At 30.5% G+C, this 25,353-nt stretch overlaps 4 protein-coding genes across 5 annotated transcripts; 2 read left to right on the top strand and 2 right to left on the bottom strand.

Moving 5' to 3' along the window:
* Positions 1-327: 327 nt before the first annotated feature.
* Positions 328-6,409, top strand: wda (will decrease acetylation). The gene is made up of 12 exons (XM_068769740.1): positions 328-454; positions 525-679; positions 756-1,130; positions 1,267-1,414; positions 1,871-1,943; positions 2,687-2,825; positions 3,441-3,626; positions 4,022-4,174; positions 4,263-4,410; positions 5,118-5,286; positions 5,509-5,740; positions 6,251-6,409. The coding sequence occupies exons 1-12, from the start codon at positions 386-388 to the stop codon at positions 6,360-6,362; spliced, it is 1,959 nt and encodes a 652-aa protein (XP_068625841.1). The 5' UTR covers positions 328-385; the 3' UTR covers positions 6,363-6,409.
* LOC137926185 (DNA polymerase delta subunit 3-like) lies at positions 5,822-7,956 on the bottom strand. Its single transcript, XM_068769752.1, has one exon. The coding sequence runs from the start codon at positions 7,893-7,895 to the stop codon at positions 6,528-6,530; it is 1,368 nt and encodes a 455-aa protein (XP_068625853.1). The 5' UTR covers positions 7,896-7,956; the 3' UTR covers positions 5,822-6,527.
* Positions 7,957-8,933: 977 nt separating this feature from the next.
* stck (LIM zinc finger domain containing stck) lies at positions 8,934-18,860 on the top strand. 2 transcript variants are annotated; one of them, XM_068769776.1, is made up of 9 exons: positions 8,934-9,075; positions 9,171-9,255; positions 10,445-10,558; positions 11,036-11,148; positions 11,305-11,497; positions 12,352-12,493; positions 13,593-13,709; positions 15,678-15,819; positions 17,024-18,860. In XM_068769776.1, the coding sequence occupies exons 2-9, from the start codon at positions 9,248-9,250 to the stop codon at positions 17,215-17,217; spliced, it is 1,023 nt and encodes a 340-aa protein (XP_068625877.1). In that variant the 5' UTR covers positions 8,934-9,075; positions 9,171-9,247; the 3' UTR covers positions 17,218-18,860. The 2 variants fall into 2 exon arrangements, with proteins under 2 accessions (XP_068625877.1, XP_068625884.1); XM_068769783.1 differs by lacking the exon at positions 9,171-9,255.
* Positions 18,861-18,957: 97 nt separating this feature from the next.
* On the bottom strand, positions 18,958-24,648 carry ATP6AP2 (ATPase H(+)-transporting accessory protein 2). Its single transcript, XM_068769763.1, has 8 exons — positions 24,563-24,648; positions 24,349-24,479; positions 24,174-24,272; positions 22,579-22,722; positions 22,201-22,341; positions 21,048-21,177; positions 20,771-20,907; positions 18,958-19,421 (listed from the first exon to the last, which is right to left on the bottom strand). Exons 1-8 carry the CDS (start codon positions 24,642-24,644, stop codon positions 19,251-19,253), a joined length of 1,035 nt encoding a protein of 344 aa, XP_068625864.1. The 5' UTR covers positions 24,645-24,648; the 3' UTR covers positions 18,958-19,250.
* Between the last annotated feature and the right edge of the window lie 705 nt (positions 24,649-25,353).

Raw genomic sequence — 25,353 nt, 5'->3', positions numbered from 1 at the left:
GTAGAGATTAATAGTTGTCTAACATTTGACAGATATCAGCACTAATGTGGCACCGGAAACTTAATTGTTTAATAATACTACGAACTATAATCTTTGCTGAACAAGTCGCATTTTTTAACAACAAGAAGTACTTTTACTCTAACAAACCAAAGCCATGTTATAAAATATAAAATTAACTGGAGAAAATTACACAGTAACAACGTTCACAATCCGCAATGATCTCTTTCTGTTGCCAGTTTTAAATTTACTAATTAGATTTTTTTTATATGGTATACTTAAGCAACACATCGAGCGCACTAAGAATTTTTTTTTACGCAAGATGACAGTCGCTAATACAAAGTGTACATTGTCATATTTATGAAAACAAAACATTAAATATTTTCTAATGAAAAGAACTAGAAATGATGCTGTTAAAGCGGCTGTTACTTCCTACTTAGAACGACGGAACTACCCTGTAAGTATGATGTTATAAGTCTTTAGAAAATTTAAGAACTAAAAATCACTTAAAACCAATGTTGTTACAGGATATCGAAATATTCAGTAACAGCAATTCTACAAGTCGTAGTGCCGAAGAAATGGCTGTGGCTACTATAGTTAATTGTGAAGCAAGTCGAGCAAATTCTATACTTTTCTCATGCATTAACAATGATCCTGGCCAATATGATGTACAATATACGAGGTAATTTTTTTTGTGGTTGACTATATTTTGTTTATTTTTTATTAGCTATATTCCAATTTGTTTATAATCCTTGCAGGTTGTTTAATTATATCAAAGAGATACAAATAGAAACTGTAAAAAATGAATTACTTGCTTTATTAACACCATTACTATGTCACCTTTATTTGGAAATGCTTCGTGGTGGACATGGCGGTGCCGCTCAGATGTTCCTTAAGAGGCATTCAGCGACTTTGCCTCAAAAAGACTTGTCTTACCATCAACCAATTGATGGTAATTTACCATCAGCATTGTATAGGCCTAATAGTTTGGAGCAACTTTTCAATTCATTACAAAATGGTACAATAGATAATGAAACTCCCGAAAAAGATTATATGAATCAACTGCTTGATGATATTGGTACTATATATACTCTTCAGGAAATTGAATCAAGACCTTCAATAGCAGCCTTCAGGTAAAGCCATAATTCTGTTTTGTATTAGTACAATATATTGACACAATTCTAGACTAATAAATTTAAATTAACAAAGAATAAAAATGAGTTGATATTTATGTTGTACATGATTTTAATTAATTGTTAATGTTTGCAGATCTTGTAAATATGATATTTACTTATCACAAGATGCACTTAATATGTTAAAGGCCTTCTTAGCAAAACATGGCCATGTGTTATTAATTCAAGTTCTGCAAACCTGGTTCCATATTGACATAAACAGTGACTGTAATAAGAAAAATTCTGTAGGTATTTTTTTTTATATTCTACCTATTATTTACTTATTTCATCTGCACCATCTTTGCCTTGTCTTGACTCTGCGGACTGGTTTTTGCAACCAAGAGGCCCTGTACTCATTATGTGTCGGGCTGGCTTTACTTTACAAGCCAACTCCTTTAGAAATCCCAGCAGACCCTTGATGTTGCAAGCTATTTTGGAGAGGCTCCTAGGTGGTTTGAGATGGGTAGCCCTGTAGCATATAATAACATAAATGTTTCTAAATATTTAAAACGGTTAAACTTCATTTAATTAATAAAATAAAAAATAATATTTAAAGTCTGCATGTACAAAGTATAAATAGTACAATTACTTAATGTAAACTCAAGTTTAAATATAATACTGTTTCAATAAACAATGTTTTTTGCAGTTCTGCAAATAGTACTTTATAATAATAAAGTATTAAATTTTACAATGTTTTTCAGGAAGATGATGAAGAGAATAATGAAGATCTTAATACACATGTAAATAATGATAAAATTTTATCAGAACCTAATGGTATGTTTACAACAAAAATGGTGGAAATTAAATTAAAATTAGATCTATTAAAAGTTGACTGACAAATAATTGTTAGTTCAAGTTTGAGTTATCAAAGATTATTCTTTAATTAAAAATAATAATTAGAGATAAAGTAATTGTACTGGCAAAAAAACTTTCACTTATATTGTGATGCAAACTTATAATCTTCAATAAACCAATGTGTGAAAACTATCAATTATATTCCAAACTCAATAAAAATTGTGATATTGCACAAATTTTATGAATGCAATGGTGCCAATGCCGATGGCTATTAAAGCTGAAAGATTTTCGAGTAGCGACCATGTGCCAGTAGCCGCGACATTGGAAGGCCACCGATTAGGTGCACTGAAGACATAAGTTCATGGGTAGTTTAATGAATGTGGACAGCACTAAGACTGGTCATTGTTGTGATCTTTGAGAAAAGCCTACGCCTTCCAGTGGGCGTCTATCACCTGACATAAATAAATGGTGTGCCTGATATTCAGATGTATTTTTATTCATATTTTATATTATACAAAAAGCACATTTGCAAAATATTTTGTGAATTGACTAAAGAGACAGGTGTGCTTGTACACGGGCAGAACAATGAAATCTTCCTTTTGTTAATATATCTACTAGTAACTCATAATGAAAACTTACTTCTAGCAAACCATATGTTTTTCAAATTAATACACAAATAATGTTTTATAACAAACTGATATTTTATTAAAATGTTTTTTTAGATATATTTTCGAAATGCAATGGCCACACAGAATACCAGAATGTTGACAAAGAATTGAGAGAACTGCAGGATGCAATTAAGGGTGTTCAAGAATCAATGGCTCCCCTCAAATTATATAAAATAGCTGCGCCCGATACTCAGTGAGTTATTCAATTATTTTTTGTATTAGGTGCTCCATAATGAAACTGTTTCTCCTTCTAAGATGAAGCTTGAAATGTTAATTACTAAGACAATGTGAAATAAGATTTAGTTTCAAAGACTATATAAGGAAGTACTTATGGTAAAAAAAAACTTTAATGTTGACTGTAATACCATTTGTAACATATCTACTTGCTTAAAAATGTGTATAAACTTAAGATTTAAATTTTGTATAGCTCAGCAAAATACTTAACTTTTACATATATTGACTCTCAGCCTGTTTAAAAAGATCACTATTATTTGTGAAGCCATTGATTTTGGATGGGGTGTACCATAAAATAAAGCAAATGAGCTATACATGCGCTTTTAAAACTTTTACTCCTATAACCAATCATCCTGTATACAAACATAACAAGTTTGATAAAGATTTAACTAAGAGTTTAAAGCAGAAATAGTTTTTGTCAAAACCAAAAAAAATACGTAAAATAATCATTAATGAAACTGAAACATAACCTGTTTTCTTCATGATGCTGGCAGGGGTCTTTAGTTGTTATTACATAACAATAATAAACCTATAATTTTCCCATTAATTTTGAATAACTTCTTTTTTATTGCAGTTTAGTTTGTGCAAAGACAGATTTCAGCTGTAACACATTGTGTGCGGGTTTTAGTAACTCTGAAATACGATTATGGGACCTTGGACAAAATAATGTAAAGAAAAAAATAAACCGCAACATCTCTGAAATAGAAATAGCATGTTACATGCCACCAGAACCAGAAAATGGAGATGCTGATACATATTTGTAATATTTATTTGTTTTACTGTATACTAATATTTGCTTTTTTATTCCTGATATTTTAGTTTGACCGCTTTAATCTTGTACATACCTTCCTCTTTACATAAAGATTTTTTTATATGTACAATATACTTGTCATTTATCTTATGGTACTTAATGATTTTAAACATATATCATAACAATTGTGCTAAATAAACATTTTCACTTAGTAATAGGTGAAAAAAAATAATTAAAAGTAATACATTTTGCCACTTTTATAATTTCTGATTGCATGCTTGCTGTCTATTGCACCACATATATAAAACGCACACATGTATATATATATATATATATATATATATATATATATTAGGTGTTATTTTATAAATATTATATGCATTAATATCAATACTTATTTTCAGTCAAATTGGTACAGGATTGCCATTACGTGGGCACTCAGGTCCAGTACAAGCAGTCAGTATTTTGCCACGGGAACAACTCGTTTTGTCTGCATCGCATGATAATACTATGAGAGCTTGGAGGCTTTCTGACTATTCATGTGCATCTGTATATAGGTACATGATACATTAAAAAAAAATTTAAGTCAAAATTTTCAACACTTGGCAAGCAAAAGAGAATAATCCCTATTTACAATTATTTCAGAGGTCATAATTACCCAATCTGGTGTATGGATGTTTCCAAAAATGGTCTTTTTATTGTAACAGGATCGCATGATAAAACTGCAAAGTTGTGGTCTCTTGATAGAACATTCCCAGTGCGAGTATTTGTGGGACATATGTCTGATGTCACAGTAAGTAAAAACATAAAACATTGCAATGATTCTGACCTTGATATAGTTTCTAACACATTTAATTTTTGGTTTATCATTTGTATCCTCATTTTTTGCAAGATTTTTAAGTAATGCGGTTCAGTTCACCCATAAGCATAAATACACTTTTTTTGAACATGGATCTCTTATAAATTTTTTTAAATTCTTATTTTAAGTGTTTACAAAGATATATCCTACACAACAACAAAAATAATTGAGAAAATATAAAGTTTTTCAAATGCATGGATTTAGCTAAACATCTGTATATCTGACACATCTAATGATGATAACATTTTTGTTCCAGTCCAAAATACATTGCATAAATATGCACGATTTATTATCAAGTAGCAATAAATAGTTACAAAATTAATTTTTATACCCAATTCAAATTTGTATTTTTTATGTTTAGTACTTATTTTAAATTTGTTGTAATAAATATAAATACATTTGTAATATAGATACCATTATTACTTCTTTTAGACGTTTTCTTTTTTGAAAAATATTTGGTTTTTTCATCTTATACTATTTTAAAGTTGTGGTGCGTTGTGGGAATGTTACTGTGTAAAAAGAGTTGAGTGTAATAACTTTCATTCCCATTGTCTGATTTAATAAATATATTAACAATTATTTATGTTAAAAACTTTATTATTATTAATATTCAATTCATCAAAATAGTTATTATTTTCAAGTGCGTAAAGTTCCATCCAAACGAGGCATACATGGCGACGGGTGGCGCTGATCGCAGCGTGCGTCTTTGGACCGTATGTGATGCGCGTCTCGTGCGTGTGCTATGCGGCCACCGAGCTACCGTGCGAGCGCTTGCCTTCGCCCCCTCCGGCGTCTACTTAGCGAGCGCTGGTTAATTCCTTTAATCATTTATCGCTTTTATTTATTTACCCAAGTATTTATAAGTAGCATTATATTAACAAGTAAATATTCAATAGTATTAACTAGTAAATATTTGCTATGATTTTGAATAAACCAAAATTAAAAAAATTTCCTTCTATAATTTTTTTTAAAACTTTAATTATTGTTTTGTTAAAACTACAGTTAAATTGTCTAAATTATTTGTTAAAACAGGAGATGACAAAAAAATCAAGGTATGGGATCTAGCAGCCTGTAACTGCATACACGAACATCATGGGCATCATGGTAAAATAACATCATTAGACTGGTCAGCGTTGGGTAAAGCGAGCCTTACAAATAGAATTGTATCAGATCTTAATGATAAATCTGTCGACAACTCAATATTATGTTCAGCGGGTATGGATGGTGTTGTTAAAATTGCATGGGATAGCAATTTAAAAAATAAGTAAGTTAAACTTTCACTTATATATTTAACTATGGTAAAATAAATTGCAGTTTTTTTTAATTTGTTTTACCAAAAAATAAATTGACTGATATGTATATTAAACATACTCATTAATAAATACATGCACATTTTGTTTAATGAATCAGACTCTATGAACTGCATATAAAAGCATGTCTGCCTATAAAATGTATAAGCATCAAGTATCTAATAAGGTCTATGTAAAAATCTTTTACTTCTATCACCATTACATGAAACGCATATTGGCTGGTTTTACAACAAAAACGATAAAGAATACATATTAAACAAATTCAAAGAAAATTGAGACCATAGCATGTCTGGCACTGTTGCTATGTTTAGGCAGTGCTTGTGTATCAGAAACCTGCTCATGGTTGTCAGGTTCCAAAGCATGTGATGATGCTTATGAATAAATAGTGTTAATCCAAACCAAAAAAAATTACAACTCAATTGGACACAATAATATTTTACTTAAAATTTAATTCTTTGTTGCAGACAAAACAACAGTCTCGAGATGCAAACTTCTATATACAATACAAAATGCTCCTATTTAGTTGATGTACAAGTACAACCAGACTGGCTAGTGGCTATTGGAACCAAAAGATAACATACTTAATTAGACAAGTACAATAATTTTTAATAAAACAAAGATATTATCGGATTGTTGTTTTTTTTTATACACAATACAAAAAAATTATAATATAGTGGTAAACTTTCATTATTAAACTCAACTTTTAAATAAATGGTACACCTTTTGTCAAAAGAATATAAATTATTTTTTTTTAAAGTAATTCATTAATGTAGATTGTTTTCCCACTTGCGGAGTAGCTTTTTTCTTGGAAGGATTTGTGCCATTTTTCTTTTCATTTGGTGATATCTGTGTTTTTACTTTAGGAGCACTATTAATAATCTCTTTACATACTACTTCATCATTTTCTGAACCACTCTCGTCATATATTTCTTCTTTCTTTGTCAGAATGTAACCATCCTCACTGGTGTAAGTCTTGTCAACAATCTTCCTTTTTTTTCTCGGATTTATGATACCTGATGAAATTTTTACAATATTAGTGGATGGAGTAGCAGGTATTTCATCTTCTGACTCATTAGGGGAGTCTATTTTAATATCATTTAGGAATGGATCATCATCATTTACTTCATTTTCACTATCACTATCAGCTAAAAGCAGAACTCGCTTTCTTTTTTTATCTGCTTTTAAGTTTTTCTTTGTACCTGTCTGTTGACCTTTGTTTTCTTCCATAACATTGACATTATCTTTTTTATTATATTTTTTCTCTTCGTCTTTCTCCACCAAAGTTTTACCAATTTTTCTTTCCAGGGCTTCATCTATATTTACTGATTCCTTTTCTTTTTTAACATCAACTTCCTCAACTCCCTTTGTTTCTGTTTTTTTTGCTTCAATATTTACTTTTTTAGTACAGTTACCATTAGATGTATTAAAGAATCCCATGATACCTTTTTGTCCTTTGTTTCCATTACCTGCTTTTTCCTTTCCTATTAGGTTTTTTTTAGGTGTGGAAACTTCAGTTTTAATATGCTTAACCATTTTTGCTTCAGAACAATTAGTTTCTTCAATTTTATTTATTGGTTTTGTTGAAGGCTGTTCTAAGCACTCTTTCTTAATTTTCTTATGAGGTGTGTTTACAGTTTTATCGGATGTCACTGTAAAATCTTGACTATTAGATTTCAGTGTTATTATTTCATTTGCTGTATGTTTTACACAATTAGTACCTTTTATAATACCAGTACATAAACTTAAATCATCTAATTTGTTAATAGCAAGTAAAGAAGCACGATCTACAAGAGGATGTCCCTTGTTAATACTATATATATGCGTGAAGAATATAACATTAAAGCTTTTTTTAAGAACTTCTAATTCATCCTCAGTGCACACAACTGTTTTTGCTTTATTTTTGTCTATCAATCCAGAAATAATATAATTGACATTAATATTAGTATTTGGTTTCTTTTGGCGAATATTGGCTAATGCTTGTATCAACAACATTTTACTTTCATTAACATGTATGCAAAGTTCTTTACTTAGAGAAATATAAGTTACCAATTTTTCTTCGTCCAATATCATATCATTTAAAACATTCAAATTGTCTAAAGTATCTCCCATGATTTAAAGATAATTTAAAACATCCGTTAACACCGGTTTATTAATTTTAGCGCACTAAATACACATTGACAGATGACAGCTTTTGCATGTCATACCAGTCATAACTAATTGACACTACAAAGTATAAGACCTTATGCAGTCCGTTTATTTTACAAAATATTCATAATTTTAGTCCGAATAGTATATTCGCACCAAAACTAGTCAATAATATACAAGATATCAAATTTAATGTTTCTTCATTGAAAGTTAAATTATAACTAAGTAATTTTTACCACAGTAATTCAAAACTACATATTACACATATTTTTTGACAAAAAAAAATCATTTACTGAAACTAAATTTACAAAACGTTTTATAAAACTAACAGCATTAGAGCAAGTATTTATAATAACAGAGTCTCATATTTCACTTTCTACACTAGTTTTTATAGGATGTGTCTTTAATTATAAATCAAACATGTTTTTTGATAGGATATCTGCTTAAAGATTCACCATAAACAGACTTTACCTTTTAAAAACAATAAAACTAGCTACCCCTAGTAAAATTAATTACAGCGTTAATTTTAGTAGTATTTCCATAAACTATTATTCTAGTTAGTATACCGCTTAATAATCAAGAAACTGTCTATATTTATATATATATATATATATATATATATATATTGGCACACTTTCTTTATGAGCATTCAGACGATACGGTAAAATATTACTAAATTATATAAAACGTATCTTACTAACTTACAAAACACAGAGTATATCAAAGAAAACCTATAAAGGTGATTTTTAACGACGTCGAAGTTGACAATATTTTTTTAGTCAAGATTATGGAAAGGTTAAAATAAATACTGTATTTAATATATCACATAACAAAGGGACAATTATCAATAAGACCTTTTTATTCAATACATTGAATAAAAAGGTCTTATTGATAATTGTCCCGTGAAACTTACTAGAGCCGTTGAAATAAACAACTGTAGAGTACCATAGAGTTTAATACTCTTTTCTCTATCAATTGAACATTCCAATTAAAGTACTTTTACTCATTGGTCAGTCGACTCTTTTAAAACTTTTCAATAACAAGTTTATGAAGAAAAACTTATTTATAATTTGTTATTAATCAAATGCTTTAATAAAGAAAGCAATAATTTAGCGGAGATCTTAATATTCATTATTAAATAATCGTAAGTTTTACAGAATTCTATTTTAGTACATTACATCATACAATCCTTTAAAATAAAGTTTTCAAGTTTATGATACCAATGATTTGTTTTGTCAGGATACGAGACAAATAATAAACTTGGTACGAAGTAATTGTACGTCGTTTTGATATATTAATAATATAAAAACGTGAAAATGCCAGGGTAAGCAATACAAACATTGGGAGTGGTCCACTAACATGGATTCCTAAAACCCACTGCCTTATGTTCACAAAAGTCACTTATAATACGTAATTTATCATATAAATCGTGTAGCCATTGCACTAATCTAACTTTTAAAAATAAAAACCATGTTCATAAACATGTTACTACATTTAAGTTAAGGAATCAACATGCATTAAATAATCTCTAATTAAAAAATGTATCATGACCTTCCTTATTCATTTAATATTTGTAGATTACATATACGAGGTTTTTAATTTTTTTTAAGTATAATTTGAATTTTCCATACCAGATGCATTATTCCATAAGTAATATTAGTCATTGGTGTTAATGAGTCAAATCTTACATACCGGGCTTATATTGTTAAATATAAGTTTTGATAAGTGTTAAGGAAAAATATTGTGTTTATTTCATTTTTCCAAATAGGTATAATGCTTAAAACAATGACAGAAATCACTTAATTGCAAACATGTATCTATCAATTAGATGTGTATGGAATGTCCAATTATATCAAATAAAAAAATTGAAGACTCCAAATCATATCAATTGACTAAAAAAAATACTAATAATGTCAATATACACATGACCCTGTGTACTTAAGTCACATAAATGAAAATGTATGTACTTAAATGTCAAATTAAAAAAATATCTACAAAAATAAATTTGTTTTAGTCACCTTCCAATGGAATTGTTTTAACCTTTTTATTCTTGATTGTGGCACTTACATTATAGTTGTTACTGTAATATTCATTATTTATAAATTTATTTAAAAAAATAATAAAAGCTCCTAGCCTCCAGCTGTTTTAGAACATTTTAATAGCACTTGTTTAGTTAATACAATTTTAAGTAACATAACAAAATAAAATTTATGATGGAAATAAAATTAAATATGAAAAAAAAATTAAAGTTGCCTATTCCATCAGTAACTCTGGATACTTGTACTGAAAAAACATTTTTTTAACAAACTAATATTATACCCCAATTATATTTAATACATGCTAACATAAAAAAATTAATGTTCTTTTTCAGTTTCAGTTTGTGAAAAAATAATGTATTGTTGTAACTATAATTTTTAGATTTGATTATATTGTTGTAAAAACTTATTTCAGATAATTCTCATACAGCTTAACATTTTTAAATCAGTATTTTTTTAAATTAAATTTTGTTTTAGCATTGCAAATATGTCTCTGGACAATATGTTCTGCACCCGCTGTGGAGATGGCTTTGAACCAAATGAAAAGATTGTAAACTCTAATGGAGAACTTTGGCATACAAGCTGTTTTGTGTAAGTGTGTTGTTTGTTAAAAGTAAGTTAGATTTAATATTTAATAAAAAAAACGAGCTAACTGTACCCTTTACTTGCAAGTTAGTGGGTTTTACAAAATTGGATTAAGAGTAGGTGAAGCAAGGTGCTTTATGTTCTGATCCATCCCTGTCAGAGCAGAAGGGGAGATTTTCCTCCATTATTGAAGGTGGTGGATGTGGGCCACTATCATGAGATTTCTAGTTTGCATATGTTCAACTTAATCAGTACCTATCATTACAAGGTTGGGTAGGCATCTCCCCATGTAAAACAAGGGTCACACATCACAAATAAATTTCAATAATAATTAAATTGCATATACAAGCAATTTTTCAAAGAAGTTACATAGCAAATTTAATTGCATTAAAAAAATGCATGTACATTATTCAAAGCCTTGCTATTTTAACATTGATTTTGTTTTGTTATAGTAAACTATACTTAATGTTTTATTTTATACAGGTGTGCTCAATGTTTTCGTATATTTCCTGAAGGAGTGTTTTATGAATTTGAGGGACGCAAATATTGCGAAAGGGATTTTCAAGTGCTTTTTGCACCTTGCTGTGGAAAATGTGGTATGTAAATAATTATAAAAATGAGTTAACTAAGCAGTTCATAGTATTTGCTATCCTTGTTTTGACAATGAAATTCATAATATTACAATTTCTTGTCAATGCTCTGCAAGTATTAATCCTGTGGTCTAGAGTATCAAATATTAATTTTTTCTCTAGGTGAATTTGTAATTGGGCGCGTGATAAAGGCAATGAATGCTAATTGGCACCCAGCATGCTTTCGATGTGAAGAATGTAATGTAGAGTTAGCGGACGCTGGCTTTATTAAACATGCAGGCCGTGCACTCTGTCATAGCTGCAATGCAAGGATCAAAGCAGATGGGCTGCAGAATTACATGTGTCATAAATGCCAGTGAGTGATCCCATAATTTTTAATTTATATATTTTTGTAATTCTTACATTTTTAATTTACCATGACATAAGTATTATAAATGAGTCTAAATATGCTTTATAAATTCAAGATGGCAATAATAAACATATAAAAGTGTTTCTTAGGGACTATTTAGATAATACTTATTACCAATTCAATTTCATATCAAATTAAAGCTGCAGTTAAGTAAGTTGGGTAAGAAGTCATTGACACTGCACATCTTTAACCTTTTGGTGGAAAGTCAAAGGGCCTTAAACCTGAATCAGCTGATACTTATTGCTGATTATAACAGATGCTTTTACATTGTGATATTAGCAAAATATTCTGAGGATTCTGTGGACTGCTATTTATTGTATGGCACCAATATTTCGCACCCATGCATATTCATGGATAACAAAAAACTTTCAACCACCCATTTAGATTTACAGAGTTGTATAATATACTAAATTAAGTTTTTTCATACATCTCCAATGTCTTTGATCTGCTTTTCTTGCAGAACTAGGTTATTTATAGTACATGGCATTATACTTAAAATTATTATCATAATTAAAATCCTACCTCCCATTCACCAATATTTTATTATTAAATTTGTTGGTGTTAACAAGATTGGAAATCTTATGAATACTTGCTATATCCAGTTTGACATTAACAACTATAAATTAAAATTGAATTTTATTCTACTAAACGGAAGAGTTCTATTTAAAATGAATATTTGATGTTACATTGTAAAAAGAAAAAGTTTTTGCCTCAAATGTATGTGTTGCATTCAGTTACCAATTCAGTGTGATAAGAAATGTTTGATGTATATCGTAAATAGCAATTGTTTGTCCTCTCAGTGGAGTAATCGACGGTGAGCCGCTGCGCTATCGTGGTGAGGTGTACCATGGCTACCACTTCACTTGCGCCACTTGCGGCGTGGAACTCGATCACACGGCTCGCGAAGTCAAACATCGGCCTGGGTACGCCGCCAATGATGTCGTAAGTATCTCTCTTTTTACGTAAAACACATGCTATAAACTTATGAATGAGAAATTCTAATAAGCACAATAGTTATCCGCCGAAGTGATCTAAGAGCTCAGCCACCTCGCAATGAATTTAATAGTAGTATGCAGTGGTCTGAGCTAAGGCCCTCCTGAGAGCCTTCAAACTTTAGACAAGGCGCTATCTGCGCCCTAGCATTTCGAATCCACGGAATCTGCAAATGTCATTTAAGAAACAGTGAAAATCTAGACACAAAAAAATTTACAATATAGATTTAGGTTACTTCCAACCCAAGTGACTTTCTAGTGGTTGAATAGAAAACTTTTGGGAATTATTCAAATTCAGGCTTGTGTCCTATGACTGAAATGATGATAATGATTTAGGCCATCAAAGTGTGTAAACTGCCTTCATCTTCATCGTTTCACCCAAGACGCCATAGGCCTCCCTCCGAGATCGCCAAAATGACCGGTTTTGCCCTGCCAGCATCCTGCGACTTCCCGCGGCCTTGACTATGTCGTCGATCCGCTCAGTGGAGGCCTACTAACACTACAGAATTCTTTAGTTGTACTATATTTGCCAGACAGAGTTAATACAGCCCTCTTTCAATCATACTTTTGCATGTGGAAGAAACAGATGATTGACTTACATTCAATAAATTTCACAATTGTAAAAAAGCTAAAATGCTTTTGCACAAGACTACTTTTTAATGGATCTATAAATGACACAATTTTGTTGCTCTAAAACAAAAATAGCTGGTTATAAAATTTAAAACAAATTTTTCCTTTTTGGGCAATGAAACAACTCTATTTTTATTTTTTGTCAACAGGTATAGACAAATTATTGTCAACGATGTATACACATCAATAACTACCCAATATGATATGTTTTGCATTGTCTAGTATTAACTTTTACTAGTGAATACTGTATAGTAATAACAATTGACGGGCTAGACATTTTCTTAATTATAGGCACAATTGTGATACTGTACTGAACAATTTGGTTTTTTTTATTTTTGTATATGTTTTTAGTGACTGCTCAGTCAGTCAAGCATCTTTAATTTGGAGAAAAGCCATAATTAATTTAATAAATATTTCAGAATAATCTCTTCTGCCTGCGATGTCATGACAAAATGGGAATTCCCATATGTGGTGCGTGTCGTCGCCCGATTGAAGAGAGAATCGTTACTGCTCTTGGAAAACATTGGCATGTTGAGGTAAAACTTATTTGATATTTAAAAAACGTTTGTAGCAATTTAGTATTGTATCAATGCTATTTAATAATAATACTACAATCTTATTACCTATTTTTTATGATTTAGGTTTCCAATGTTCAAATTCATGCCGTAGTTCTTACACACAAAACATGTATATTGGATCTATGTTACATATATGCTTTATGCTTACAATTAACAAATTACTTTATACACTCATCGGACTTCTTTGACCAACAATAAAAAGATGGATGTCCTTTGCTTTTTTCACAAAATATTCACCCACTGAGAATCAAACCCGTATATTATAACCATCACTTTAGTCCTCAATCTGGATGGCAACCACTACATTAAAATTATTACTCTTTGATTTCGTAATGTACTATATCTTTACTCATGAAGATGGCGTTTGATACGCAGTAACCTCCACCGCTACGAGGGTCAAACTGAAAGTTCTTAGAAAATCAAAAACTAAGCCTTCTAGCAAGTTATTAGTTTTATTATAACTTTTCAAACCAGCGTCCATTTACATCAATACATCGCTGCATTCGATGGAACCATTGAGAAAAGCACCTTGCCCACTCGGCCTTAGGGGTCTCTTTGACGGCGTTTTGAAACGCAGCCACTGCTTCTTCGGCGTCCATAAAATGTTTTCCTCGAAGTTTTTCTTTTATTTTCGGGAATAAATAAAAATCGCAGGGTGCGAGGTCGGGGCTATACGGCGGGTGACCCAGTAATTCCACGTCTGAGGTCGCCAAATAGTCGATCGTTTGCCTGGCGGTGTGCGACGAGGCATTGTCGTGATGAAGGAGGATCCTGCTGCGAGGTCGTTTCTCTCGAACTTTTTCCAAGACAAGTGGCAAACAGTTGTTAGTGTACCACTCTGCATTAACCGTTTTCTGATCCTCTAAGACAACTGTCGCGTAATGACCTGTCTTTCCGAAGAACGAGGCCACCATCTTTTTTCCAACACTTCGACCTCTCTTCACTTTAGTTGGCAACTCTTCGGAAGGAAACACCCACTGAGCAGACTGTCTTTTGGTTTCCGGATTATAACAGTAAATCCAGCTTTCGTCACCCGTTAGTATGTCGAACACAGCATTTGAGTCACCTCTGTTAAATTTTTGGATCATTTCTCGGCACCAATCAACACGGCGGAGTTTTTGAGCCTCGGTCAAATTATGCGGTATCCAGCGGGCACAAAGCTTCCTGACCGCTAAATGTTCATGGAGGATTTTGTGCACTTTACTCATACCTATGCCTAGACTTGTCCGAATCTGCTGATAGGTCACTCTTTTGTAAGTCTCTATCATACGCCGCACAACACTGATATTGTCTTCAGTCGTCGCTGTAGAAGGCCGTCCCTCACGCAAATCATCGGTGAGATTAGTTCGACCACGTTTGAATTCATTAAACCAGTTGTAAACTGTGGCACGAGATGGGGCTTCATCGTAAAAAGCCAATCGAAGTCTATCATAACTTTCTTGTTGACTTATATGACATCGAAAGTCATAAAAAATCATTGCACGAAAATTTTCGCGGCTTAAATTCAATCTGACGTGCACAGACAATTATCAATTTGCCGCCAAATCGTAAAACAAATGACAAATGAATGAAATGTATACTCAATATTATTGGTAAAAAGTTCCATTTTCAAAATTTAAACTTATTTTTTTAATATAATGCTTTTAAGTTGCCAGTTCTAAAAACTTTCAGTTTGGCCCTCGTACCGATAGATGGCCCTGGTAGTCGATTGCGTCGCGCTGGTTGACTTAACAATGACATGACTTCTTAATATTGCTGAAATGTAACAAATATTTTTACTGAAGGTTTATATTTGTATGTTAACATTGTTTTGAGAGGTTCTAGCTAGTAAAATTACAGGGGTAAAATGGTAGCAGGTGTGGTCATAAGTGGGATAGTGTATAACAAAATCAAACTGTTAAGATAACTTGGCACATATTGTTACAGCATTTCGTGTGTGCCAAGTGTGAGAAACCATTCCATGGGCATCGACACTACGAGAAGAAAGGGTTGGCGTACTGCGAACAACATTATCATCAATTGTTTGGCAACCTGTGCTACGTGTGTAATCAAGTTATCGCCGGCGATGGTAATTTCAATATATATTTTTATGAATAGTCTAGCAACTGATGGAAGATGAAATTTCAAAGAAAAGCAACTAGAAAAGTGTTATATGAAATAAATTTCTATTTCATATAACAAGCTCCCAAGGAGCAGTTTCCTTATTGAGTTACCTCTCATGTTAGGTATACAGTAATTAAAACAGGTTAAAAACAAAAATACAATAAAAATAAAAAATAATCATTTTTATAAAGATACATTTAAACACTTTTTACATATAACTATATAATTAATCTGAAGCATTCAGGATATATATAACCATGAATGCTAATCAGATATCTTATTAGAAAAGAAGATTAAAGACTTGTTATTACATTTATTTATTTATTTATGGCCTTATATCTAAACATTTACATTACAGAATTTATAAAATTTACACTACCATTTTTGTTTTGCTCTTCATGTCTGTATGCCTTTCCACAAAGGCATTCCCAACATTTTCCCCCAGCAATCTCCACTATTTCATCCTCTCAATGCTTGGACTGTCTATCTCTTATACTTTTATGGCCTCTTGGTTTGATGATGTCTGCCTGTTGACATTCATAGCTCTACTTGGTTTAAGGTGATAAAACTTTTCAGAAAATTCACCAATAATTCGTACCAGAAACTAGGTTCGTGGGCTCCCTCAAGAACCTTGCTCCTGGCCATAACCTTAATTATTTCAAAGAATTAGGAAGTCACTAAGATCTGATGCTGAGCTGGATGATAACTGAGTGCAAGAGCCCCTGAGAAGAGAATGTCTCTTCTCAGGGGCTCTCAGTCTGAGCTGTTGCTCAAAAAGGATTTGACATTCCATTCCCAGAGGACCTCAGCACAATCAGTTGCTAATATCTACATTTAAAGTGATCATTACAAAGTGGTACATATTAAGTAAACACTTAATTTGTACCATTTTGTGAAACAAGAAACTCGCAAACGGTAGTATAGGGGTTTTATCTTACATTAAATAAAAGACAGGTGAAGTAAGCTGTGTGACTCTTCAGATTGTTTATTAAATAGCTGTTTACCCATCTGCAGGAGTATTACCGGTTCAGTTGTTGCTCTAAGTATGTCGTATTTCAAAAAAAATATTATTTTGGCGTAGATCAGGAATCGTAGGTTAACAAGTAGCCGATAAAATACAAAAATTCAGGTGGCAGCTACAAGAACATAATTTTGCTTGTTTGGTGCAGTGTTCACAGCTTTGAACAAAGCATGGTGCGTGCACCACTTTGCTTGCGCCGTCTGTGACGCTGCGTTGAGCACGCGCAGCAAATTCTACGAATACGACGAGCGACCTGCGTGCCGTCGCTGCTACGAGCGCTTCCCGCAGGAGCTGCGCCGACGCCTACGCCGCGCTCACCACTACACGCCGCGCAGGAACTAAAACTAATTCCATTTATAACAACATCAAAGTTCTTATTTTTGTACTAATTATGGTAAAATTATTAAAAATAATTATTTTCTTGTTTAAAATATATTACAGTTATAATAAATAATAAAATCTCTCATAAATAGAAAAAAAGTGACAAATAACAGTAATGAGTTAAATACTTATTTAATTTTGCTTTGCTGATGAAAATCATCAATGAATTTTTTTTTCCCATTAAAGTTAAGACAGAAACCGTTTCAAGTACCGTCTAATGAGCAATTGATGAAAAAAAAACTTTGTTACATTTACAGTTACTCTTCACATTTTGTTGTCATTTGCCATACATCATTACTCAGTTGTTTTGACAGCAATGTAACAAATTGACCAATGAGTTTATTCTTTTACATAAAAATTATTTTTTAACTACTTCGACACGGCGCTTGTCGGCCAAAACCGTACCGTGCCATAACAAAACCGTAATATGAACACGCACGGCCGAGCGTCGACTTAAGTTGTCAACCCAAAAATTTTAACTTGTTTCTGCAATTATGGTTATAATTAGTACATAATGCGTCGTACTAGGATAACATTGTGTGTATATTTTTTCAGCTAATTAGTGCTATTCTCTCGGCGCGGACAGCACTCTATCTTAAATTTAAAAAAAAAAGATCAGATTTAGAGGAACGCTCCACAGTGATTATTTCGGCAGTTTTTATAATTAAATTACCAATTATTTGCAACTGGATACACTCCGCTGTGCCAGGCAGGTTCAATAACAAGTACAAATTTCTATAAAACGCGATCGTCCAACAGCCTGAAAACGATTCATTGCCACCGTACCTCGTCCACGCCAGATGCGTGAAAGATTGTGCAGCAATACAATCATTTTTTTATTTATAAAACTAAAACTCAACATATTGAACCACTGAAATAAAAACGAATGCTGTCATAATTATATTACAAATAATATCCACTTGTAATGTAAAACACTCAACACGTATGTGTTAAAGAACAAGTCGGGCACAGCGTCGCTGCGCGAAGCAGATCACTGCAGGCAAACTTTCACTTATGGCCGTCGACTATAGTCGTCGCTCATACCGAAGTGGTTAAAATAATCCACCTTAAAAAGTTGTTTGATGTATGGCACTGTTCTCACTGTAAGTCCTGTGACTTACAGTTTCTCGCCCTCTCAAGTCTGTACTTGAGAGGGCGAGAAATAATATCGAAGGCCTAAAGCGAATTAGTCTATGGAATAAAATAATGCTTTTTACAATTGTTGCCTTATTTTTTTAATTTCATAAACAAGTTATTAGTTAATACTAACCTTCGGAAGTATCTCCATAATAGTTTAGATTTTATTTAACAATTATTAAAATTATTTATAAAATATTGTCAACATATGTTTACTGATTATTTTCAAGAGTTGCGTGCAATTTAATTGAGAATTCCTTCAAAATACCACCAAATTTATCAGATTTTATCTAGAGAAATTTAACCCTAAAACTATATCAACGTAAATTACTAACTCTTGTGAGTAATATTAGTCTTATATTAAATGGGAATTTAACTGATCAGCAATTTTTATATTACTCATAAATTTAATGTAAAAAATAATGAAAAAAAAAATCTAATTTTTAGGCATTTAAGCAAAAAATGGCTTTCTCTGGAAGAAACATATTTTGTATGTCCATGGAAATAAACAATTTTGTTAATTTATTAATAAATATATAACACTTAAATTTTTTGTATCATTTTATTTTCAATATCAACCTTCTACATTACACTTCATTTAATGAGCTAAAATTTTTACTCAATATAAGAATACACTTAATAGGAGGTAACAAGAAAATAATAAAACTTCTGACATATTATTTTAATAATTACACTTATGTTTAAACAATAACTTAACAACAGCATATTACTCGAAAATTTACATAAATAATCTGAAGAAGAAATTCATTAAACGAAGCAGATTATAGGATGGAATTAATTATGAACCAGATACTACTAACATGAATACTAAGACTTATGTCTTACTATAAATTAATTTAATTATCTTTCTTCATTCTGGTGCTTGTCATGCGATAAATAATGGAATCTCTTCCTGGATCCATATCCATGATAGCATACACAATCGCAACTAATGTGAATGAAAACACAACCCCAAACCACAAAATAATGTTGAAAATTGCTGCATAGTCGGCAGAGTAGGCGTCTCCCTGTAAATTAATGAAAATAATAAAGTAGATATTAATTAAATTGGTATATTATTACATCATTCCATCTCTTAATAATTTTACAAAGTTTATCTATTTATTGCACAGGATTGTTACTGCCACTTAAAACTAATTGCACCTGTGAAGTTTTATATCCTACAACTAATAATAAAAGTGACTTACGCCTAATAGTTATTAAAACTTACTTTATGAACACATGATTAATAATTGTTTTATTATATATAACTGTTTTTGCATGGATAAAAAATGTGAACGAACATTTTACAGCAAAGCCAATGTCATTGTTAAAATTTTTAGTTCAAAAAGATGCTTAAAACAGTGATATTATTTAATGAATGGATTGAAAGAAAATTAATGATTATACTCCTTTAAACGGTAAAATTGTTTTTTGTTTTTTAACTAAATTACAATAAGCAATTTACATTAATATTTATGGTTTAAAATGTTTCATTAACTCTAATTACTATTAGCTATGTTAACTAATCTATGCAAATAAGAAATTACTAATTTGTTTAACCTTACTAATTAATACATGGTATATACAACACAATATTATGTGTTGTATATACCATGTATGATGTTAATTTATTAAATTAATCCAACTATTAAAATTAAAATAATAACTAACGCTTGTACTATTTGTGTCATTGGACGCACGGGGGAAAACCTAAAAATAAATAATTTAACAATGTATATGGATAAATGTAAGAAACAAAGTTCTCCATATTTATTTTCCTTTGTAACAATATTTGTCTGTCCGGATATGATAGAAGAATGGCATAATTAATGTTTAAATTTCAATATCATATTTAAATATCCAAATGAAATTTATGAAAGCAATGTTTTTTCATTTTAATTATAAAAAAGTGATAGGCAAAAACAAATAGTTACATTAGTTAATATATACAGAAGGATTATAGATGTAAAAGCTTTAGAATAATAGTTAAATATGTTACAGGTGGTCTCCACAGGGGATTCCAGATTTTCATTGGAGAAACATATGCACAAGTGAAAAACTAAAAAAACAGATGGTACCCACAGTTGACGGACAGCAACTAAAGAAATATTAATTAGTCTTTTATAATGACAAAAGGTTTTAATTGTTACAGTAGATGTTATTGAAATATGATTTTTGTAAACGAACAATATTTCTTATGTGCCAAATGAAATGACGGCCTTTAACATTATTATCATAAGAATTTGGATATTTTATTTACCTTTTGATTATTATTTTACAAATATATTTAGCACAATCTCCATTTCGTTATCATATGTTTAGTTTTACAATTATTTGAAAATATTACAAAAAAAGGGCAAGAAAATAAGCTTACCGCTTGGAATGATTCAAACTCGGGTGCGGCGCGAACTGCTCGGCGCGTGTGAGCCACGTCACTGCACACTGCAGTTACTAATACAGATCCATCGTAAGCTTTGACAAAAGCATTACTAAGGTCTTTAAGAGCCTCACCTACAAAACATACAAGTAGTGAATTTATGTTGCTTTAGTAGTTAAAAAAAAGTAAATGAAGTCTTCAGACTTTAATAATTTATAAATAACAAAATACATTATAAACAATTTTATGTTTAATTTTTATACTTAAAACTTACCTAGAAGTTTTTTAGCTTCTTTAGTTTCCAAGGAATTGGGTCCATGAAAATCAGACAAAGCATGGAGAGATTGTAATTTGAAGTAATAGAAATCTATTATGTTATCTGGGTTCACTGCACCTTCATTAATCTGAAAAACAATAAAAAAGAAGGTAAAGAAACACCCTTCATGCTAATATTAGTGTAGTATAAGAGGATTGTAATCAGTGTTTAAAAAATTGTAATTTTTTTTATTGAAAAATGAAAAGAACTTTTTAGCCAAAAATTATCTTCAAGTTTTTTAAATGATTTTAAAAATTACAAATACTGTTATATCATTATTCATCTAAGAGAAACATTTGACAATCCATGTATTATATTTCATCATTATGATACAAAATGTGATGAGTTGAGAACTCATGCCCAAAACCAAGGATGAGCAAAAATATTACAAATTGTATCAGTATTAAGGTAAAACACATGTTTAATTTGTAATTGCAATTTTTATATTTATTAAATATTGATTCCCTACAAGTTGACATATTCCAAATTAAGAGTATGTAATTGAGGTTGCCCACTGACCACCTCTTTTCAAAATCCACAAATTGAAATAAAAAGCTACTTGAACTCTCCTCTTGCACTCAGGTTTATTAAGGAAAAACCAATATAAAACTGACTTGTCCTATGTGAAATATGGGTTTACATAATCAATGTTGTCACTAAATTTAAAACTAGCTTATCAAAACCGAGTTGCTCTGAATTAATTTTGACGATCCGCATTTCGTTTCTACAAAACGAGATTATATTAAGCAGTAATTACTGAATCAATTTATTCTTTCACAGTTATTTCACTGTACAACATCTGCATTTTGTTTTGATATTTAAAAAATTCACATCAAAGAAAATATAAAATAAAAAATTATGAATTCTTCCCTTTAAAGAAAATGAAATAAAAAGAGATGTCAGCAACACTCATTGAGTGTCTCCCACCATTGCGCTTACTATTGTGTAAGCATATTTCAAAACCCGACCACTATTGTGAAGTTGAATATGGTTGTATTATGTGGCAATATTCTTTTTATTACAACTAAATTATCATTGAACATATTATTACTAGACAACAAATTTGCTTTCAGAATTTATAAATTAAAATTATTTAAATTCTTATTTGTACCTTATTAGTGAAAGCTTTCAATGCTTCAAGTTCAGCCAAAAACTGGTAGTCTTCTTCAACATTAAATTTCAAGTGTTGCAGTGATTGCTTAACCACTTTAGGTGGAACAATTTCCCCAAAGACATTATAGTAAGATTGAAACTGCAAAAAATATATAAATATAGACATCAATAATAAAAAAATAACTTAACTAAGTTTTGCAACGACATCTAAATATTATAGCTGCTGTTTATCAATTAATTAGATTTCACAGGCATGACATCAGCCACCAGAAAGTAAATCATTTTTTTTAGGTTTGTGAAAAAAGCACTAAACTCAACTTTGTAATTATCAACAGTAACCTTTATGTGTAAATAAGTATATTTTTCTATACATTACCTCTCCTGGATTTGATAGCTTAACATTAGCTAGGATGTTGCCACCATTATCAAAGTGTTGCAATATTCTATATGAAATTATCGAATATGTGTCAGGAGAAGAATCATCAGCTATAATGTGATAATTCTTTGCCTTGGATTCAACCTAAAAGAAATAAAAATGTGTAATTACTCATAATCTAATAATTAATCTTCACTGTGGTGTAATTTATATACATACAAATCTAGTCATAAAAAACAGTGTTAATATTTATTTATGAAATTTCTCAGTGAATTCTCACTAAAAAATACACAAAGTCAATAAAAATCCATGTCAGGTCAGCACAATATGTAATGGTTCACTGAAACTCAATGTAAAGCATACAATCATTAACACATTCATGCCTCAGAAATATTAATAATTATAATAATTTTTAATAATTAATAATAATTTTATATGAAGGTATTCAGGCCAACACTTTAAAGAATTAAAAGTCATTCAAGACACTTTTTTAATACTGCTAAGCTATAGTTAGCAGGAAAAAGTTAATAATTTAATTTTAATTGAATTGTGTTAACTACCTAGGTCTAACTTATACTTTACCAGGAGAGTTACAAGCTTCTACTTAACAATTGTAATAAATGTATAGAAAAAGCATTTTTATGCAAACATATATAATAAGTTTACTTACAAATTTATTTAAAATTATAAAGGCATATTGCAGTGGACCTTTTTGAAACATGGGAGACATAAATGGGATTTGTATGGACAACCACCATAAAATGTTATAACTTTTTTGAATCTTGATCTAAACTCGCTATAAAAATTATTTTAATATTTTTATTTTAAAATTTTTGCAGAATTTATTAACTTAATCAAATTTGCCATTTTTTTGTTTAAATACATGGCAAACTCTTTTCGGTACTACACTCAAAGAATTATTATCATCATGAGATATCATTTACATACTTCCTCTAAGTTCGTAATCATAATCCTTCATTAGACTTCGTTTCAAAAGCGAATAAACTGAACTAAATAAGCACAGGTATATATGGCTCATGCTATAATAAACACTGTACATGTTATAGGAAGTTGTTTATATGCAACCCTACAGTTCATTTTTTTGTTCTTCAAATGGCCTGAACAGAAAGTACAAAGGGGGTTATATACGCCCCACATGGTACAAAATATATTGAATTGAAATAGCTCAACTATTAAGAAACTGGGTTTATCAATACTGTATCAGTTTAAAAAAAGTAAATCGATTGAAGACATGGTATAAGAGGTAATCAGAAGTTTTAGTTTATAATATTCCAAAAGCAGATATACAAATCATGCAAGATGAGCCAGCCAGGACAATGCCAAGACAGATGCAATATTTTTTTTACTAATAAAATAGATGCAAATCCCAATATAACTTAGTCTTAGATCACATTTATTGCTAAAGAGTAGGGATATGTCTTCAGGTTTATAAATTAGTGCTTTTTAATATAATTTCCTAAGATTACTATTTATTACATTCCAAGAAGAAATCTAATAGTAAAAGTTAATTATCTAAATGTTTAATAGAAAGTAACAATTGTTCCTCTCTACACCCAAGAAGATATAATACTTACGGAACTACCAAGATTAGACACTCCTTCAATATGGACTTCTACAATAGCTTCAGGGGTGTTAAAAGGATCGATGATGGATAGTCCATTCCAGTCAGAGTCCTGCAAAGTAATTTATAACATCACAAGGTTTAACTTCTACAAATTCTAAAAATCTTTTATAGAAAAAAATACATACCTGATCCACGGATAAGCCGAAAGATGCTGAGAATATTTCTTTTAGGAGACTTTCTTGAAGTTTGGAAGATCCCGAGAATTTTAAAGAATCAGGGCTATGCAAAATACTTAATTCCCCTGCGGCATTAGACCCTTGAAAATCAATTTCCATTAACATATAATCAATAATTTCTTATTAAGCTCATAAGCTTTAGAACGTAAATACAAAGACTTACCAATTATTGATAAAACAAGAGTCAAGCAGAAAAGAGCCATTGTTACACCCATGATTCTTGAATCCAGGCGAATGACTGTCATATGATTAAAGTCTTACCAAATAGAATATTTAAAAAGTTATTTATAATATTCTGATGGCAACTCTATTTTTAAATTTCTTATCGATATATAAGAACTAAAAATTATAATCAACTAGAAAATAAAAAAAAATATTTTGTAAATAACTTTGCTGATTTGTAACAATTTACATACCGAATGGTTTTAAATAGACTGCTAATAATAAAAAAAACATTAACATTGTCATTTTTTCTGCTCTACATATTAGATATAGATAGGTTAGCAGAAATTTATTGTTGTTAATTATTTATTTTTTACACAATATGCTTAAAGAAATATACCGGGCAGCGTATAAAAATTTTGGTATTAATTTAGGGTGTAGTACCTAAAATTTTTTTTTAAATAAACGTTATACTGTAGATAGTATCGGGTACCACTAATTATTTCGGGTAAAAAGGCATTATGAATAATTTGCTGCAGTTTAAATTTTTTTTATCAATCATATCTTATGTTTATCATAATCGATGTAAATATAATATTCCCTAAATATTAAAGTATCGCTGAAAATTATAGTTTACATTACGTATATTGATCATTATCAATTATAGAACATTGAAATATAAACCTAAACTAACTAACTAACTTTCTCTGTACAAGCCTTGTGAAGTGGAAAAATTAAACGGATAATATTAATATAGATGTCGGTACCCGATATACTTAATTTCTCAAAGTT

The sequence above is a fragment of the Battus philenor genome, unplaced genomic scaffold (genome assembly GCF_028537555.1).
Source record: "Battus philenor isolate CCGP_79_NKW_IND1 unplaced genomic scaffold, ilBatPhil1.0.hap1 SCAF_10, whole genome shotgun sequence".
Classification (NCBI taxonomy): Eukaryota; Metazoa; Arthropoda; class Insecta; order Lepidoptera; family Papilionidae; genus Battus; species Battus philenor.
Note: the sequence above shows the minus strand (reverse complement) of the source record. Positions and strands in the feature narration are given on the sequence as shown.